The 20,031-nt window shown below is 40.5% G+C and overlaps 2 protein-coding genes across 4 annotated transcripts in view; one reads left to right on the plus strand and one right to left on the minus strand.

The window, feature by feature from the left end:
* The window catches only part of COMT (catechol-O-methyltransferase), a 29,423-nt gene extending 17,480 nt beyond the window's left edge, over nucleotides 1-11,943 (minus strand). The window contains exon 1 of one of the 3 annotated variants that reach the window (XM_067539857.1): nucleotides 11,650-11,943. Coding sequence is in view for 1 of the 3 variants with exons in the window: in XM_067539853.1 (XP_067395954.1) it covers nucleotides 4,843-4,848 (6 nt within the window). In the remaining 2 variants the exon portion in view is untranslated. Of the gene's footprint in view, nucleotides 1-4,842; nucleotides 5,026-7,463; nucleotides 7,489-11,649 lie in introns of those variants that run through there. The other 2 variants (XM_067539856.1, XM_067539853.1) reach the window with 2 other exon arrangements.
* Nucleotides 11,944-12,149: 206 nt separating this feature from the next.
* Nucleotides 12,150-20,031, plus strand: part of TXNRD2 (thioredoxin reductase 2) — a 51,611-nt gene continuing 43,729 nt past the window's right edge. Inside the window, exons 1-7 of the mRNA XM_067539858.1 lie at nucleotides 12,150-12,270; nucleotides 13,643-13,708; nucleotides 14,256-14,312; nucleotides 14,917-15,061; nucleotides 15,385-15,459; nucleotides 16,589-16,667; nucleotides 17,828-17,890. Of these exons, the coding sequence (XP_067395959.1) occupies nucleotides 12,195-12,270; nucleotides 13,643-13,708; nucleotides 14,256-14,312; nucleotides 14,917-15,061; nucleotides 15,385-15,459; nucleotides 16,589-16,667; nucleotides 17,828-17,890 (561 nt within the window). The 5' untranslated portion in view covers nucleotides 12,150-12,194. The remainder of the gene's footprint in view (nucleotides 12,271-13,642; nucleotides 13,709-14,255; nucleotides 14,313-14,916; nucleotides 15,062-15,384; nucleotides 15,460-16,588; nucleotides 16,668-17,827; nucleotides 17,891-20,031) is intronic.

Below are 20,031 nucleotides of genomic sequence, written 5' to 3' on the forward strand. Positions count from 1 at the left end.
TATATAGTACAGAAGCATTCCCCAGCACTTCACAAACCCTGCCAATGGATTTATGAAGTATAAGGAATACTTCACCAAACACTGAAGTGCAGCCATTTCTAGGGTGGAAGGTGGAAACCGATTAACAGTACACATCGACACTACACGATAGTTTAGGACAGGCAGTGAACACCTTCCCTGATTTGAGAATGATGGGGCTGTGTAGGTAAGAGGCAATTTGTTGTTCAGTTTGATACTGGGCAAGGACATCAGGGTTAACACACCCTTATGAAAAGTACCGTGGAATGTTTAATGACAATGTCATCAAATTCTCTTATCCTAAAGATGGCACCTCCACATATGCAGTGTGCCCTTCAACCACATTGTGACATTTAGTCAGTGCTGGCTCAGGTACTAAATAATTTACTATACATTCTTCAGCGCCTGGGTCTTCCTTAAGCACCTGACCCTATTCAGTTTGAAAGATCTGATGGGATCACATCCTGACTTGGGAAAGCAACTCAGTTTTTCATCTAGAAAAACTCGACATCGTGCTCTTTTACCATGCAAAATCCAGTAGTACAATAACCGTTTCAAAGGAGAGTAAATTTCGTGTTTGGGATTGAGTTTACAAAGTCTTTAAAATAAACCGCTGGCAAAGAAAAAGGCACTTACTGAACAACCATATAATCAGTTTTTTTCATAAAAACAAAGCAAAAAAGCCTATGGGATTGCATACATTTTAACAGAGAAATGGCTACATGTATAAGGTGCAGTCAAAGCAATTCATCCTAACCTGTGGTCTACAAAAGTACAGGTGACTCTTACTACCTTAACCAAGATGCCTTTTATTAATATTATTCTTTACCAGTCACCTAGGGATGTTTCTTCAATCAGACTGCATCAGTTAAAACCGGTTTTACACTAGAGTTCTTTGATGTACAAAACTGACTGACTTTACCACCTGGTCTGAGCTATTATTTTAAGGTGACTCGAAGTGATGAGATTAGTTTTTAAAGCAGTAATGTTTCTATGCTTCATAAAAAATGTATCATGCAAAGGTGGGGGTGGGGTTTGATGTAAAGTGATGAATAGTGGCAATCATCTATTTCCCCTTTTACCCCCCCCAAAAATATCTATTTGCTGAAAACTGAAATTTGCCGAGGAGAAAAGTAAACAACTTGTTTTATAAATATTGTTTGAGGGCTCATACAAATGTGTGCCTTAGAGGCTTTGGCACAAGAAACGCAGGATTTAATTATGCTTAAAAATGAAACATTAAAAATTTAATGATTAAATGAGATTAAAAGAGGATTATTTAAATTTTATGAAGGTTGATTTCTGTAGTGATAACATTTTGAATAATTGAATAATTCTGCTGCAGAAATGATTTGATAATGAAAAAATACTTGGAAATGTCTGTTCTCCATTAATGTTTGTTTAAAAAAAAAATCCAAACTGAATCCTAGTAAACCCAATTATATAATAAATCATCAGTTTATCCAAGATAAAACTACACAGCTTTGCTGCAAAGACATCATGTGCCCTTAGGCTGCTATATTCCATGAGAGATGGCCTCGTGGTCTTGGGTCAAGAGGAGCTATGTTTTACTTCCATTTTAGCAGCAGTTTACCTGCGTGATCTTGGGCAAGTCACTTAACTGCTGGGTCTCTGTTACCCAACCAGTAAAATGCCACTTTTCCAACTCACACAGGGTATTGTAAAGCTTTGGTCTTTGAAAGGTATACAGATATGTTTAGACAGATGGCACCTGAGAAGGCAAAGTGTTTTTATCTATATTTACTAATGAAATCCATTTTGAGGCACTTTGATAGCATATAGCAAGGTGACACATTCATATTCTTGACATTATGAATAACTGGTGAAAACGTGGACGCAAACAGTGCTTCAAATGCTTCCCTTAATTGATTTTGTCCCACTGATAAACTATCCCTTTGTGGGAAGACAATGATATTACATCCAATTCTGCTATAATCTTTCATACATTTAATCTAACTGCCAATTGCCTGGTTGGTTCCGAGTTTATGATGAGTCTCTGAGTAGCCAATTGGTACTGTAGTGTTCCAATACATGGGGGTTTATAATGCAATCTAGATTTTATTAGCTCACATAATTTGGTGAATGGAGATTGCTCGGTAAATTTATACCATTCAGCTTTCCTTCACAAAAGAATCTCTCTGCTGGCCTGATGGTATTGATGAACAGACTGTAATAGAAGAAAGGCCAGGGACAATGGGGCCTGAACTCATTGCAGAAATGCTGCTGCTAATACCCAGTGTCCACCAGAGGATAATGTAATAATGCTAAGCAATTACATAGCATTTTTTTTCAAAAGGCCCTGCACATTAACGGATTAATCCTCCTCTCACCCCTGTGAGGCAGGTAAGTATTATTATCCCAGTCTTTCAGATGGTGAAACAGATTCAGAGAGGTTATGTTTGAAATTTTTAAAGATTCATGCCCATTTTGTGCATCAAAACACCTGCTGCACTAGTGAAAGTCAAGGATATCCATGTGTTTGCAAGTCTGATTCAAACTTGGGCATTTTACAGCTGCATTTCGTGAGTGTTCAAAAGCTTTTGCACAGACGTTTAAAATCTCAGTTAATTACTTTTCCGAATGCCACAGGGAATCTGTGTGAAAGCCAGGATTAGAATTCAAATTCCTGGCTCCCTGTCCTACACTAAACTGACTAAAATCATCTCTCTTTCTATGGCATTCAGTGGGTTCTTATTTTCAGTCTTTTCCATGGAGCAAGACCAGCAAAGGAGTTTGACTGGAAGGTTCAGGTAAGTCTCTGCCAAAGATAACATATTGCCTCGGCAATCGTAAATTTAAAATTTTCTAAAAAGGAAAAAAACCAACCAACCAAACAACCACCTTCAATCTGGTATTTAAAAATATGAAGTATATTTTTACTCCGTTTTCTGGCAGATGTAACAATAAGACTGAAAGTCAAACAAGGTTTTCTTTAAAATCTTTTACTTGCATAAATCCAGCATATTCCCAAATGTGAACAAGCCATGTAGCCAAGGAAACTTAATCTGGACTTGTCCGCTTTTGTTGAGTACAAAGTAATTAGGTTTTCCATCAACATCTTGTTATCAAGCAAGAGGCACTTTTCACCTTTTTTCACTGAGGATTTCCTCACTTAAAATCTAAATTTCTCACTCCTTGTACTCTCCTAGTACTATAACTCATCTTCATTGCCATTTATGTAGTCATGCTAATCTTCAATAAATGCGAACTTCTGCTGGTTTAGGGATTTTGTAAATCTGTTTCTTTTGTCTTTTATACTGCCTTTTTCCAGATTGAAGGGAAACAAATACAGGTTTCTTCTCATTCTTCTGGATGACAGGAAGAGGGCAGCAATTAATAAATGCCTATTGTGTACTAGAATCCCCATTAATGAGGCTTCAAAAGGGTGTTTATCTCCATTGCACTAGACAGATTTCAATTAAAATATTTATATTCTGCCCTCCTAAAACTGCCTCTGCAGTTTCTATTAGCTTTAGGATATTCTTCTCCACTCACTGTCCTAAAAAAGCTTTGGAGTGGTCATGGCCCTGTAAAATGGATTCTGATTTTGTTTGGTTGATATTCTCCATCAAGCCCCACCCATCCAACAATCCAATCCAGGCAGGTGTAAAGGTCCACTCACACGTACCACACTGAATGATTAGGGCCATAGTTTGTGATTTAAAAAAAATGCTTTTTAACTATAATATATATCTATTATAGTATGCCCTGAATAGTAATAGTTTTACTGGGATATAATTTTTCTAATTGTCTTAATTATTTCTAAAGGCTCCTTATTTCTGTTTCTTAATTGTTTACAATTTTGAGCTACTGTTTTGAGCTAACACAGATCCCTTGAGCTGCTGAATGTACCATGTGCAGCCTAACATTCCATTGACATGGATGGAATATTGAATGAAAAGGTAAAACTAGAGCTCTGGCCCTTGGTTGCAGATGAGAGTAAACCAGAATGACCACACACATACTGCTGACTGTGTTAATACTCAGTATGACCAGCACGCTTTTGGGCATGCAGACAAAAGCCATCAACAGATGATTGTAATGGTATACTATGAATACTGCAGCATTGCACTAGTGCATGAAAACCAGAAACCAAAGTTAAACAGTCTATTATCATAGACCCTGGCTGAGCAAGTGCAAAAAGCAAACCTAAAACGCAGAAATCTTGAAGTAATTTGATATTTAAAATTATTTTAGCTTTAATAACCTGAAGTGGTGTTAGTAAGGAAAGATGGGTTTGATTTTTGTAAATGTCCCATCAAGGAAAGATAACCACCAAGGACAACAAGCAGATACCGTGAGGCAGCTGCAAAGGTACTGGCTCGTCTGATCTCCCTTTTCAGACAGAAGAAAGGCACTTTGTAGTAGCATTCTGTAATCAGAATGCAAACCAGGGTGAAATATAGCTACAGAAACACATTTATCAAAGCCACTATTCAGCACTGTAAATATCACTGAACATAAGCTTGACTTATGTTCAGCTTTTTCTTGAAAAAGTAATTCTAATGAGTATTAGCTGCCAGCATAGGTATCCATCATTTATTGTTTCAACCTAGTCAGGATTATCAACTCTTGCTCTTTCAACTGTTGGGGTTTACAATACAATATGAAAGCATTACATATAATATGTCCTACTCTTCTTTGAAAACTGTTGCTGCCCACAAACTAGCTTCACTAAAGTGACTGCCAGTCAGAAACATGGCAAAAGCTTCTTCTTCCTACCCAGCGCCATCTGAAATAGTGACATTTTCTAAGAGCGCATAGCATATCACGTCTATGAAATAGGAAAATATAAACATGTACCTTCATGAACAGAACAGAAGCTGTTCCTTCTGATCTTTTCCTGTGCTGCAGTGATGTGGATTTTACAGAATACGAGTCCACCAGCCTGCAGTAGTCTCAGTCACATTTGATCACATCACTGGCACGGCTTATAACGTTCTGGTATACAGGAATTCTAAAAGGAGCCGTGTCCTTTCCCCCCCACTCTTTCTCGCACAGAATACAGCAGCCATTTCTGAAAGGTGCTCAGCACCATGATGACCTCCGAGGACACAACACATGTTGGCTCTATCCTCTAGTGACACTGTTCTTGTTACTTAGTTACCGCACGGAGAATGCTGACAGTCAGGCATGAGCCAAATTCATCCGCAGTGTAGATCAGTCACTGTGCTCAGTGGAGTTACACCAGGGGAGAATATGGCCCACTGGGTTTAATTCCCCCCGCCCCTCCCAGTTCAGACCTATCACCCTGTAACCAATGTGTAAAGGGGAGATACAAGTCCCATGCACATCCATACACTGTAGTGCTGCTGGGGACTTTTGTATAATAAAATGAGTAAGACCATGAACTGGAAAATGAGGGGGAAGTGATCAGTGCATTACAGAAAATCAAATACCACAACATTCTGCAAGACGCAGACCAAAGCTTACAGAAGAGCCACACTAACAAAATTCTTCTTTTGGCTGAATGCGAGACAGATCATAAAATAAATCCAAAGAGTGTCTGCTCCCTTCACAGCAGGAATACTGAAGAGAGCTGAACTGTAACTCATTCAGATAGCGAGAGAAAAGAAACAAAAGCCATTTCAGCATACAGCTATAAATAGACACGACTGTGGACCGTTTTATTCCCCCTGAGAAGCTCAGCAAAAGTAGGAGTGAGCAAATTCTATAACGCCGTCATGGAAACTGCTCTAAAAGGGCTGCAGAGAAGAAGGCGCTCACCCCAACAGTGGCCAAATGGTGTGGAGGGACAAAGAAAGGATTTATGGTAGATGACAAGGTCACGAATGAAGGTCTATGAAGTAGACTGGGGCTAATTCACAAAGTTTAAGGAGAAGGAAAAAATATAAAGAGCAAGTGGATGAAATGAATAAGGAATTGTGGGAGGCTAAGGGTGTAATGTGTGAGGACTGGGTGGTTTTGTACTTCTTTAAGCAAAAAGTAAGTGAATACTTTGCCACATATAACATGTTGTTTATTGTGCTATTGATAGAGAACAACTTTAGAAGGCCAACTCCACCTGTTAGAGTTTCAGCTTAATAAATATTTTCCTATAGTCCAGATGCCAAACAGAACCAATAAAAAGCAATGAATTCCAGTTCCACAAGCAATAATCTCACATTTGCATCTGAAACCTCCCCCCAGTGTATACAAAATTAAACTTGATCCCATTATTAAAGATTTCTTAACATCGACACCAGCACTAAATCTAGATGAAACCTTTAAAAGAGACCACAAACAAGTTAAGATGGCCAGTGGCTGCAGGAAGATCAACAGTACCAATTGTAATGAATCTTAATTCGGAATATATTTTTCCTTTTTTTATGGTCAGAAGAGCTGCTAACTGTTCAGACCTTTGGACAGTAGGGCTAAACCAGATAAGGACTCGAGCCACACATTGACCTTATCCTCATTCTCTACTGTAAGCACTACAGTATTCGTGATGGCAGGTAGGAAAACTCGTAAACCCTGCTGTTCTTGATGTGTTCTGTTGCATATGTAAAAGCATAACAAGACAGAATCTGAAACACTGGATCAGAGCAGAGGTCCAACTAGTTTAGCACCCTATCTTTGGTCAATACCAGCTGCTTCAGAGGAAGGTGCAAGAAACACTGTAATGAGCTATTATGGAATAATTTTGTTCTGAACAACAAAAAGACCCTACTAACATGCCAAAAGTTTCTGATATTACAAAACTTAAGGAAAGAGAAGTTCTGAAAAAACAAAGTATGCTGGAAGGTTTCTAAATAAAACAATTCTCTTTCTACAAGCTGTAAGCAGATATTTCAAAACAGTAGAAAATATTTTTAGCCAAAGAAAACTCTTGCCACACAACTTTCAACTGAAATGCCTCATGCTAAAGTGATACAAGCCATTTTGACTGGTTTTCCAGAGTTTTTAATCCGTGTTGGGTGAGTAGATATCCCTATTTACCAAGCTAGCCCCCACATTAATGTATTTCCCACACACTAAGCTGGTTTGACGGTTATCCAAGATTTTTGATTTCAGAAGAACCAGCCAGGAGGGCCACTAATCACCTCAATCCTGATTTCATTGTGCTGTCCCACTGCAGCTCTGCCTCTCTTCTCCTGCCTTACTGTTCAACTCACTTCCACAGATAAACCCATTCATTTCACTTATACCACATGTCATTCCTCCCTCTTTTTCTTCAAGGTCACCAACAGATTCTATTTCTCCCTCACCCCCTCCTTTGTGCCAAGAAGATCAGGCTCTACACTGACAATTGACCACAGAAAGCAACACACGTGGAAAGAAACTGTAGAGTCCTCAATCAATGAACCCAGCTCCAGCCACACAGGACATTCAATACAACAATAGTCAGATGCAAATGCTTTAATTCACCCCTCTCCCTTGCAAAACAGAATAATAATGTAGTAACTTTAAAAAACATTAGCTACCCAATTTGGCTGTTTTCTTCCTCCTCTTCCTAGCTAGTAGAGTTGGCAAATACTATTTAAGTATAAGGAGAATAGAGCCAAAACAAACAGGAAAGATAAGATAATATGTTGTACCAATCAGAGAGACAAGGTGGGTGAGGCAATATCTTTTATTGGACCAACTTTGATGGGTGAGAGAGAAGCTTACACAGAGCTCTTCTTCAGGTCTGCTAATGTAAGCTCAAAAGCTTGTCTCTTTCACTCAGAGAAGTTGCTGGTATAAAAGATACTATTTCACCCACCTTGTCTCTCTAATATCCTGGGACCAACAACACTGCATTGTACCAATCAGAAAGTTACAAAACTGTCTCTCAAACTGATTCTCTCCATGAAGGAGACTTTAAACATCTAATTGAAAAACACAAATATACAATCCTTCATGACAAAGAGGGACAGACTTTTAAAAATGTCCTTAAAAATAATCCCCAAATGAAAGTCGTCTTCTTGGCAGGTCTTTTATTGTCTTACAAATACAGAGATTACGTATATGGGTTGGTTTCTTGATGAATTTATTTTAAAGTATTTTTGAAACATATCACACTAAGTCCTTTCTCCATTTTCATAATGTATTGTTTACAATCTGTTGAACAAACATCTCCCCTCAAAATAAACTAAATGCCATCCAGAATATAAAATTAACTGTAAAATGTTTAAATGTCTCGCTACAATTAACAAAATTCAGAAAATATGAAGCAATAACATCTTTTAAGAAATGTGTTTGCATCCCAAGATAGTGTTCTTTCATAGCTCCATACCAAAGCATCTTGGGTGTAGGAGATACATGCATTCAACTGTCAGCACAAAAGACTTTTCTGAACATGACTTCAGGTTTGCTTTTCTAATACCTGATCAGAAATCCTAGTACGATATTTACAACAGCTGAACATCTTAGGGTTAACCAGAAAAGAAAAAATAAAATAAGAAATCTGCCAGCCATGCTTAGACAGGTAGTCCAGCCACTACCTTATAAGCCATCCCTTAATACCAACAGTCTACCAATTACTGTCCAGTCTCCTATTCCCAGTACTTGAGTAAGCTAACTGCAGTCACATCTAATCTGTGCTGATATTTCAGACTCTTTCCAGCTAGGCTACAGACATAGACATTGGACAAAACATTGATTGCTTTCATGGACAAAGTACAGCTCCCATTTCTGATATTACAAGATCCATGCATGACCTTTGGGACCATAGAATCATAGAAATGTAGGGCTAGAAGGGACCTTGAGAGTTCATCAAGTCCAGCCCCCCTTCCTCCACACTGAGGCAGGATTAAGTATACCTAAACCATCCCTGACAGATGTTTTTCTAATCTGTTCTTAAAAACCTTTAATGTCAAGGATTCCACAACCTTCCTTGGTAACCTATTCTGGTACTTAAGTATCTTTATAGTTAAAAAGTTTTTCCTAATACCTAACCTAAATGTCCCTAACTTCAGATTAAGCCAATTACATTTTTCCTACCTTTGGTGAACATTGAGAATAATTGATCACTGTCCTCTTTATAACAGCCCTCAACATACCTGAAGGCAGTATTAAGGTCTCTCTCTCTCCGTTTTCTTTTCTCAAGTCTAAACATACTCGTTTTTTTTAACCTTTCCTCATATGTCAGGTTTTCTAAGTCTGTTGTGACGTTTGTTGTACCATTGATCATTGGATGTCTTGTGAGAATTTAAGAGTGGATGGAGTAGTGCTAAATTAGCTTCACTTTTGTCTCCAGATAGGTTTAAAGTCCCAGAGGGTCATCATGGGGAAGTTCTCACTGATAGCATCCCCAAGGCCGTGACTGTTTCACATCTGTTCAACATCTATGGAGATGCCTCTGCATTTGGTGGCATTTCACCATCTCACAACATGGCAAATGGCACATATGCCTCTCAGCAAGTATGGCTAACACTGTATCCCAGCTGACTCACAGCAAATGAGGCAAGCGCACCCAGAAAAGTAGCTGGCTCAGACTCAATCCAGGTTAGAAAGAGGTGATGCTGAGATGTACAGGAAACGTTAACAGAACTCATAGGAGATACAACCTCCTCAAGTCTGGCATGCAGACTCAGGGTTCATTTGGACTCCTTGATCCTCCTGGATACTCAAACAGCAACTGTAGCTAGAAACGATGGCCTTGGGGACTGCACCCATTCCTCTAAAATGAGGATATAGCCATCATCCTGTCAGCTAAACAAATCTGATCATTAGACCACAATACACTGCTTTATGATGTCTCTTTTATCCCCAAAGCCATCAGTGAGGCAAGTTCTCTTCTCACATTGTGACCCACCACTGCAAATGATACTGAAATAAATGATATTGATGGTCCTGAGAGCACATTTCTCCAGGACTGAGGATCAGAGCATTTTCTGCTAAGGATTCCTAGCTATGGGACATGCTATCAACTATGTCTTGCCACTTTAAAGTCTTTTCCTAGTAGCAAAATAACATAATGGTCCAGCAACATTTTCCCATTGAAAACAACCATTAAGGTAAATCCACAGCAAGGAGAACTTGCTCCACCTTTTGGACATATTGAACTCTGTGCACATCACCTCTCTGACATTCAACAGGCAATACCGAGATCTTTAACACAATAATACCAGACTTTTCAATCCTTTTATGAAAGTGTTGCAGTTTCATGGTGTGTGAAACTACAATGAGCAAAGAAAGTTATGCTGTATGCAGAGCATTTTTGCCCACAGTACGTGGGGTCTTTAGTTTCTCAAACCTTTCTTTTCCCTGTTTTAGTTCTTCTCCCTCCCGCCTCTTCCCCCACCCAGTGATACCCTTCAGCCCTGGATGGGACTTACCATAGTTCAAGCACAAGATCACTGGTGGCAATTTTCTCATAAGCTAATCAATGCTGTTCCTGAGCTAACTTAAGGAAGCACTAGACTAGAGACTGGCTCAAGATGGTTCCTCTCTGGGGCTGCTCCTCCATAGGAAGTAAGGACTTAAAGTCCCAGCGTTGGTATTTGTAACACATGAATCACCAAAGTATCTAGATTCCCATAGTCTACAGTTAAGGCATGGAGCTAGACAATTGCGAGAACTTTTGAATGAATTAAACCTTGCAATGCTGGTCCCTCTGGCATAATCTTGATTAATGACAAGTTTGTATTTCTATAGCACCTTTTACCAGAGGATCACAGAACACTTTACAAACTAATTAAATCACTCAATAATATCATTATTGCTGATTTACAGATGGGTAGCAGGAAGCACAGAGAGGTGAAGTGCTGCCCAAGGTTGCACACTGAGACACAGGATCAGGATTCAATCCCACTCAGAGCACTAAATTGCTTCCTTAGAGACTCTCCTGCCTTCACTTGAGTGGCTGTGGAGGGGACCCTGGTAACAATAGTGTAGGGCTGTTGTGCCAAGGGTCATGATATGGTCATGGGAGCAGGGCCCAAGCCTAATTTTTGCAGGCCCAGTACAAACTTGTAACACGGAACCCCTCCCACACACATACCTGTGGGGGTTGCAGCTTGGGCCAGGCCACCCAGGGCCTCTGGGCCCTGATAAAGTGTATCCTTCCCCCCATGTGGGGGCCCTGAATGGGAGGAAAGCTGGGGTGCACACGTTGCATAGATCCTCATCTTGAAAAGGTTGTGTGCTAATGACACAGTAAATAGTCCAGTCCCTCATCTACAGTAGTGTTGATGGGCTGGTTCTACAACCTCAGAGAAGAGGGAGGAATTCTTCACCCCAACCGCCATCCCCAGAATATCAAATACCAACCCTTCGAAGAAATCAGTTTTGCTCTTGTTTAAGAGGTATTCTTTGCTCAAACTGCTTCCAATGCTTTTATTTGTTTGTAACCTGACCCTCCTTTTGCAGAGACCGTCCCTCTATTTCTTTTTCAGGGGGGCTGCTGACGCATGTGTGCCAATTCCAAAAAACTGCTAAGTGAAACAGAAAGTAAACTTCCTAGATTGCCAGAGGATCTGTTTACAAAAAACAAACCGGTCTTAAAACTAAGTTGGAATGAGACAGGGAAGATGTGAGGACAACACCAGGGGAAAGGGGCTCCCCAGCGAAACGCTCTGGTCATGGTAAAGGCAGGGCAGGTGGAGTGTGTGTGTGAGGGGAGGGGGGGGAATGTCTCAGGTTGACCTTACAAGAATGCAGCAATATTTCTGATACCAAACTAACCTGATGGCACTGCCTGGTTTTCTCTCCTGCTGGGCCTGTGCTTCTGACTCAGGGAGCTGTCAGGCTGGCCTACGAATCAGGTGTTGCTCACACACCCCGGCTTTAGGCACTGAACCTCACAAGATGCTGTAGAGCAAAGCTGCTCTCGCCGGGCACACAGAGGCTAAGTGACTTGACCAAAGGCACAGCACCTCTGAGGGAACAGGGATTCGAACCCCGCCTCTCCCACCTTCAGCCCCTGAGGCGGTCACCAACCCTCACCGGCCCCGCCCGAGCTAGCAACGCACTGACCTGTGCTCCACCCCGGGCGCTGCCGCCCGCCTGACTCACGCCCCCAACTACCCCAGTGCAACCTCCCAGCGGAGCCTACTCTGGGAAGGGCAGAGTCCAGCCCCGGCCCCTGCGCCCCAGTTGCCTCCGAGGAGCTGGAGCGCATGAAAGTAGCGGCTCCTCCCCGTGCCTTTCAGTCAGGCTCTGTGATAGACAGGCCGAATATCTGGGGTCCTGCCTGGGAGGACCACAGCAGCCGTTTTTTGCCGTACAACATGGCGGCGCTATGGCGAGGGCGGAAGAGCTTCCTATGGGAGCCCGTGCTTTGCCGTACGGCCCGGGTTCTGTCAGGTACGGCGGCCCCCATCCCCCCTGCCGGCTTGTCTTACCCTCCGCTAGGGCGGCGGCGATGGCTTCCCACTTCTGCCTCCTAGCGGGCTGCTGCGGGAGAGAAGGGAGCGACTCTCCCCACGCTCCCTGCCGGGGGAGCAGCTGCTGGGGCAGGGGCAGGGGCAAGGACAAGGACAACAAGGACAAGGAGGGGCGGCGGCGGCCACCCAGTCCCCACGCTGCCTCAGCCCGCGGGGCAGCGGCAGTGGCCGGGGGAGGTGAATGAGACCTTTAAGGGGGAGGGGGCGTGAGCTCCTGGAGCTAGGCTGGGGGAGGGGCAGCTAGGTGGCTATCTTCTCCTGCCCTGGAAATGTTGGGTTGGGGGGAGGGAAGGAAGAGAGGACTGTGCCCCCCACCTCCCGCCAGCTCTTACCCCCCCAAACCACGTATTGTCCAGGAGGGAGGTGACACCTTATCTGAAGGCAGCTAACAAGTTTTTAAGGACACCCCTTACCTTATAGAGGGTGGTCGGTGGGCCTATGCTCAGTTTCGCTCTATTCTGAGTCAAGAAAACTCTCCCCAGGCTGAAACTCCTTCTGAGACAGCCTGGAAATAGGTTTTTCTCGTATTTCGCACGTTGTTGAGTGCTATCGATTGGTATTTATTTGACTGCAGATCAGTGGCACTCTGTAGCTTGAAAATTAAAGCTGTTAGAAAACCAAGTGGTTTGGCTGTTTTTGAAGGAAATGACTTGTTTTGGACATTTGTATATTTCTGTAAGTGAAAAATGAGTTATTAAACTACCCAAAGTTGTTTCACACCACTAGATTGTAAAGTAGATTGCTGCTTCTGCTTGCTTAAGAACAAACATTAAATAGTTTGGATAGAAAAATGTCCACCCTACCTCGGCAACCACTTTTTTTTTTCAACCAAAGTTTTATAAGACTATTTATCATGGTGCTTTGGCCATTGCATGTATGGAAAATTCAGTCACATCTTTTACACTCTTGTCAATAAAATATGCATTAGAGTTTTAATTATAATGATTTTGTCATTCTAGTAAGCTAGAGACACTACGATTTATTGTGTCAACCCACTTTTTGGTGGAGAGTGTCAGTATATTATCTAATTTACTTTTCATCCCATTTGCTGTTTGTTTTACTTTTTGTTTTTCATTTTGTGAAAACAGACTGGTTGGGTTTATCTGCTGATTTTCATGCACTAGCACATTGTTGTTTTCGAGGGTTGAACATTTTAGTGGGTAGAGTGTTACGGGACACTGATAGGATGTAATATTTTAGTGTAAAAAAACAAAAACCAAACCTTCATAATGTACCTTTGCCATCTTTCTCATTTCTGCTTCTGTTTTTTCATGTCTTTTTATTTTTTAAAGGGAAGAATGAATATGATCTTCTGGTGATTGGTGGAGGTTCTGGAGGCCTTGCTTGCGCAAAAGAAGGTTTGGCTCTGTAAAGAAATAATAACAATAATAACTAATATTGTCATAATTTAAACAAAATATAGGACTCCGTATCTCACTACTATCTCTGCTGGTCTCCTTAAAGCATTCACTTCCTACAAAGAATGTTTTCTTAAATCATTAATTCAGTCCCCTGCAGTTATATTTAAGTAATTATTCATAGACAGGAACAGGACATATTTTTTTTTAATCTTTCTTTAAACTCTGGCTTCATTGCCATCTGAATTTTTCACACAGAACAGCAGTGAAATAAGGGTTAAGTTATGCTGAATGCTTCAGTAGATAGTATCCTTTTTCCTTTACTCTTTATTACACCTTTTGCATGTTTACACTCTATAAGAACAGTTGCTGAAATTAGAAAAGCCAAACAGCTGTTGGAAATGTGAGGGAAGTCCTCTTCTTACTAACTGTATTTATCATGTCTAATAACCTTGTATTTTTCTCAAAACTGCAGCACTATAATGAGGTTTTTCTTCGTGTATTTCCCCGTTTGCTAAATATGATTGTTCTTGTTTTTGTTTTGAAGCTGCCCAGTTTGGAAAGAAGGTGGCTGTTATAGATTATGTGGATCCTTCACCTAAAGGTACGAAAGTAAGCCAGGATCACTTTTTATATCAAACACTCTTTAAATAGGCCTGTTTCTAAACACATTAGTGCCAGTGTGTTGTCGGTGGTATTTGGCATTGTAGATGTACACTATGAGTCAAACCCTTTGCCCATGAAAAGTCAATAGCATCACTTCCCTTGACTTCAGAGGGAGCAGAATTTGGACCTAAAACTTAGAATCATTGTCTCAGTTAAAACATAACTGTTAGCAAATATAGTTTACAATTCCGCTTATATTCCTTATCTTATCTATAAAGCAAGTAGCTCTTGATTTTTTTCAATGGTTTATTCTATCAATTAGAAGGTAGTTACACAGACATTTGAATGTGATTGTATATAGCTGGCATTGCTGTACTTTAGATCTTTTGTGCCTTGAGCAGTGTTACACTTAAGGTATTTTCAGTACTAATTTTAAACTTAAAAATAATAAGTTACTGTTTAGACAACTTCCACAAATACTGTAAGCAGAGTTAGAAACACAGCAGCAGCAGATTGTTACAGTGTAAGTGGTGTCTGTGACTTCCAAACTAACTGCGTTAGTTTTAAATGATCTGTTTGGGTTTTTTGTATGTTCTCTTTAGGAACCAAATGGGGACTTGGTGGCACTTGTGTGAATGTTGGCTGCATTCCTAAAAAGCTTATGCATCAAGCAGCTCTTTTAGGGAGCACCCTTAAAGATGCCCAACACTATGGCTGGAATATATCCCACCCTGTTCACCATGACTGGTAAAGAATATTGTACCTATGCATTTTTGTTTCCTGTGGATATGTAATAAAAGTACTGAAATTTTCCCTGCTGCTCTTCACTCTGAGACTGCAACAGACTTGAATTTCACTTGGACCATTCTTTGGCCACTCTTTGGAAAAAGCAAACTTGCTAGTTTTACAAGGAAGATTGTGTGTGTGTTAGTTTTGCATTTTGTTCTAATGTCTTTTATGGTACAAAAATATTCCTAACATCCATCAGTTACTTGTGCATCAGTCTTTGAGTTGCATTTTCAGAATCTGTAATATGATGAGTTAACACTTAGTGTCTTGTTTCTTGATAGGTCTGTCATGGCAGAAGCTGTTCAAAATTATGTCAAATCCTTGAACTGGGGACACAGAGTGCAGCTACAAGAGAAGTAAATGAAACTCTAAATTTCATCATCCCTCACAAAATCAAGCAGCTTTTCTTCTCTTTGTAGACCAACTTTGAAATTTCCTGCAGAAGCAAGCATTTTTGCACGGATTGAAACTCTCTAGCTAAGAATATGTCTGTTTGTTAATGTCAGTTAAATGAGTAAAAAATTTTGCCACTTTCTCCTTCTTATGTACGAAGTGATTAGGAGATAACACTAGACAAAAGCTGTCCTGTGACGTGTAGTCATCCCAAAGATTTAATTTTGCAGTGCTACAGAGCTTAAGTTAGGAATTTGATTAGAAATCTTTCTGCTGGGATGACAGAGTAGTACTGATAAGCTTTGGAAGGAATTGTGCCTAGCCTCTTCTGGAAGGAGCACTGCAGTAACTTTAAGGGTGAGTGCGAGTGAATGGGATGGTTTTTAGGGATCAGAAAATCCCCTGTCTGATGTGAAAGGGCATTTATATTAATATAAAATAGACTGGATCTGGGGTTCCTGTGAGAGAATTTTGGATTTGTCCACAAGGGTATTCACACAACACCAGTGAGCCTGTAAATAATATTACTGAACTAGAAAAATGAATGTGTAGTTAACATCATTTACTGAGCAGAAAAAACACTATCCCCAACTTTTCAGCCCTCAGGCCTTTCTCAAGGCTGTCTAGACCCTTGGCAATGTTTCCTCTGTAGTGAAGAAGTTAATGGGTAACTTGGGAGGTGCACAGCTATGTGACTCCAGTTAACTTCTGAGGGAGTCACAAAGCTAATGTTCCTAAGTGTGCACTATAATGAAATATTAATACTATGCACTTACATGGCACCTGTCATCTAGTAGGTCAGTGTTTCTTTTCAAGCATTAAACCTTGAAACATCTTTTACAATATGTATTTATTCCCATTGTATAGATAACTTTTGTGCCACAATTTACTTAAATGACTTGCCTGAGGTCACATAATAAGTCAGTGGTGAAGCAACAAATAGATCTGCTGCTTCCCTTCCGTTTACTCTCCTGTTTTGCTGCCATTTACTATCTTTGTCACTTTAGGTATGATGTTCTTAAAAGAGTGGGCTAGCTGATTGTATGTCCCATGGATTCTTGTTCACTAAGTATGTGTACTTTTTTTAAACAGAAAAGTGAAGTATTTCAACCTCAAAGGCAGTTTTGTAGATGCGCACACAGTCCGTGGTTTAACAAATGCAGGTAAAGAGGTGAGCAACATCACTGGTTATTATAGCATCATCTCATAGAACTTCCAAAACTCTAGCCCCAAGTCTGTTGTTAGCTGTCAAATCTACCAGGATCTAGGTTTTAGTTTGCAGTTATCAAACCAGAATCTCCTGCAGAGGGAGATTAATAGGACTTTGCAATTGTAAAGCACGCTTCATCCAAGCATCTCAAAGTGCTTAAAAAACATGAATATATTGACTATTGAGCATAATAAACCCCACTCCCAACTTCCAGTTAGCTTGTATTATTATTTTCCCTTTACAGATGAGAAAACTGAGACACAAGAAGGTTAATTGTCTTGGCCAAAGTCCCATAGTATTGGGAGAGCCAAGATAAATGGCAAAGGTATAAATAGAATTTCACTCTGTTAGTCTGTAACCACTAGACAAAACTGTCTCCTTGTATTGTCTCCCAGGTCATCTAAGAGATGCTTTTCCTCCATTTGCAAAATTGGAAAAACATTGCATTCTTTTTTTTTTTTAATACAAACGTATTGCCATTTGACTTCAAGCACTGAGCGGAGTCATGGATGGTAGTCACTTCTTCCCCTTTAGCAAAAGATCTTGAATAAAATTATGTAAATGTACCAAAATTTTCAAAAGTGACTTCTTGAGGCACTTTAAAGAGGCCTGACTTTCAGACAGCGGATGCTCAGCACTTTGTGAAAATCAAATTCCTTTTAAGGTGTCTTGATTTTGGTACTCAAAATCACTTGTCACTTTAGAAAATCTGGTCCTGGTCTCTATCTTTTCATAGCCAAATTAAAGAAAAACTAGCTGCCATTAGTACACAACTACTGCATCCAAAAGGAATGTTTTAAAGTCTGATCAATATCATAAGAACAGTTCAAAGCCTTACCATATTAAAAAGACAAACTGGTGGAGAAAGTGTAGGAGAAGCGTTTTTGTGCACGTACTTTAGATGAATACAACCTTTGTTAATATGGTACTGGTTGGTGCACCAGTTTACACAAATAGCATATGCTAATACCATTTTGTTTTAGTTCTTATCACCCACACGTATGTAATTAAAAGCTAATGCCAGACAATATGATTGTCTCAGAATAAAGCAGGCGATTCTTGGAGAGATTGGTAGGAGAACTCTGATAATGATGATCCTAACTTTGTATGTTTATTTGCAGACTTTCATTACTGCAGAAAACATCGTTATCGCCACTGGAGGGAGGCCAAAATATCCTACACACGTAAGTCATGTCTGCCATGAGACATCTCCGATAGCTTTACTTTTCCTGCTGCAGATTATACTGAATGTTTGGAGGACTTAATAAAGGACATAAATGCACAAGTGAAGTTATAGATGATAAACTTCTGTGACTGACTGAGCTAGAACAGTTGTCTTCAACATAACGTGAGCTTTCCAGAAAAAACTAAAATAAAACGCATGAAGTTAAACTGAAATTGTGCATCAACTTAAAGACTTAAATGTTGCTTGTTCTGTGAACTCAGAGCTTTGACCCATCCAGGATCTGGTCAGTCTGTTTTTATGATATGTGGGTAACTCAAGGTCTTTTTTATCCCTTTTAAAATCAGACATAACCTCTTGCCCTGTTTCATCACCCTGAATGCCCTGTATCATTTCAGCTAATGTCCTTGAGTCTCAAAAGCCTCCTGCTAGGAGTATAGCTTTTTGCAGTTTAAACCCTCAACTTCTAAGACAGCAGAACAGATAGAAGTAGCATATGGCTTATGTAATAGCTTCCATCAGGCTGCCAAAGGGCTTCCATGCCAAGTAATCCAGTTTTATGAGATGTCTCAGGGCCATGCGTCTGAAATTGGAGAGCAATAGGCAGGTCCTGCTTTCTTTAAAAACGTGGTTTTAGTGCTGGTAGAAGGTACCAGAGTGACAGCTCTTAAGACTGGAGTCATCTTTTTATACAACAGACAGTTAAGCATGACCACTCACCGTGCAAGCTTTCCTACACTATCCTGACAATGTGTATTTACCTTGACTGGTAGGTACCCCTCTAGGGATCAGGGTGACTTACTTTCTTTGGACTTTCCTGAAAATGCCAATTAGTTTTAATTGTGATGGTGACATTGAGAGGTAAAATACCTGGCCACTGGAAACTGAGTTGAGACAACTGAAGTCCTTTCATATAAGCCTCTGAGCAGCCATTGGTCTGTTGTCAAATGAAGTTGCTATCAACCAGGGATGGTTTCTAACCATTAACCTGGTGTTCAAGGGTCCATAGCACATTAGTTATCCTGAGGCCCATCTGTGTTATTTATCAAAGGCTGATCTCACTGAGCCTTAAGCCACTCAGAACTAGTGGGAATACCTATATCACACATGATGTAAATCCCTTTGATAGAGTACAAAAAACAAAAATAGGCTTTCTTTGTGTTTTTCTGGAGGTGTAACTCCCTATTATGTAATGCCCATGTGAAAGAAGGGTCATAGCATGACCTAGTAAGTCTAAAAATGGTTATAGCCCTGCAAGAAGAAACAAGAAATGAGTTTCTCTTTAAGAGCTCTGGATGTGGTCTTGAACATCCTTTTGTGTAGACATTGCTGTTCTTATCATCTATGTTCAGGTCAGTAAGTCATGTCAGAGGTGTCTGCCCATTTCCTTCTATTCTCATAGAGGGGTACTGGTACTTCGGTGCAACATCATTTGCAAATCTTTAGTGGCAGCTGCTTCAGTGGCACTGATGGATGACCTCCTCCTGTCAATGGATAGAGACTAGCCATCCATTTTTGTCTCTGCAGCATTGGACACCGTTGACCATGAGATTCTGCTATCTTGCCTGAGAGAGGTGCCAGGGTCTAGGGTAATGTGCTAAAATGATTAGAGTTCTTCCTGAAAGGATGCTCACAATGAGTAGTGATGGAAAATTGCACTTCTACCACTAGGCTCAATTCTGTCTATTCCTTTTCAACATCTACATATAACCTCTAGGTGAAGTGTTCAGATGACATAGACTCGAGTGCCAGTGATATGCAGATAATATACACCTCTACTTATCCTTCAACACATACAACCATAGCACAAGATGGTCCAGTGTTTGAATAAGATCAGCTCTTGGATGAAGAAAAATTGGCTGAAGCAAGACAGATGTGATGCTGGTGGGCAGAGAAAAGTATTCTGAAGAGCTTGTAGCCAAGGTGCAATCTCTGTTGGTTGAAGATGCACACCTCTAATTGGGCAATTTAATCCATAGTTTAGGAGAACTCTTGGGTTTCTTGCTGATGTTGAGCTGTCACGTAGCAGCAGGGGCATGCACAAGAATAAAAATTTGACCGCTTTTGGAGGGGCCCCCCTCAGTCCTTGGCTGGAGGAGCTCGCTCTCTTCCTGCTGCCTCACACCCTCCCTCCCCTTCTCT

This window comes from Emydura macquarii, unplaced genomic scaffold (assembly GCF_026122565.2).
Source record: "Emydura macquarii macquarii isolate MOO-44397 ecotype Brisbane River unplaced genomic scaffold, CSIRO-AGI_Emac_v2 contig_554, whole genome shotgun sequence".
NCBI classification, from domain to species: Eukaryota; Metazoa; Chordata; order Testudines; family Chelidae; genus Emydura; species Emydura macquarii.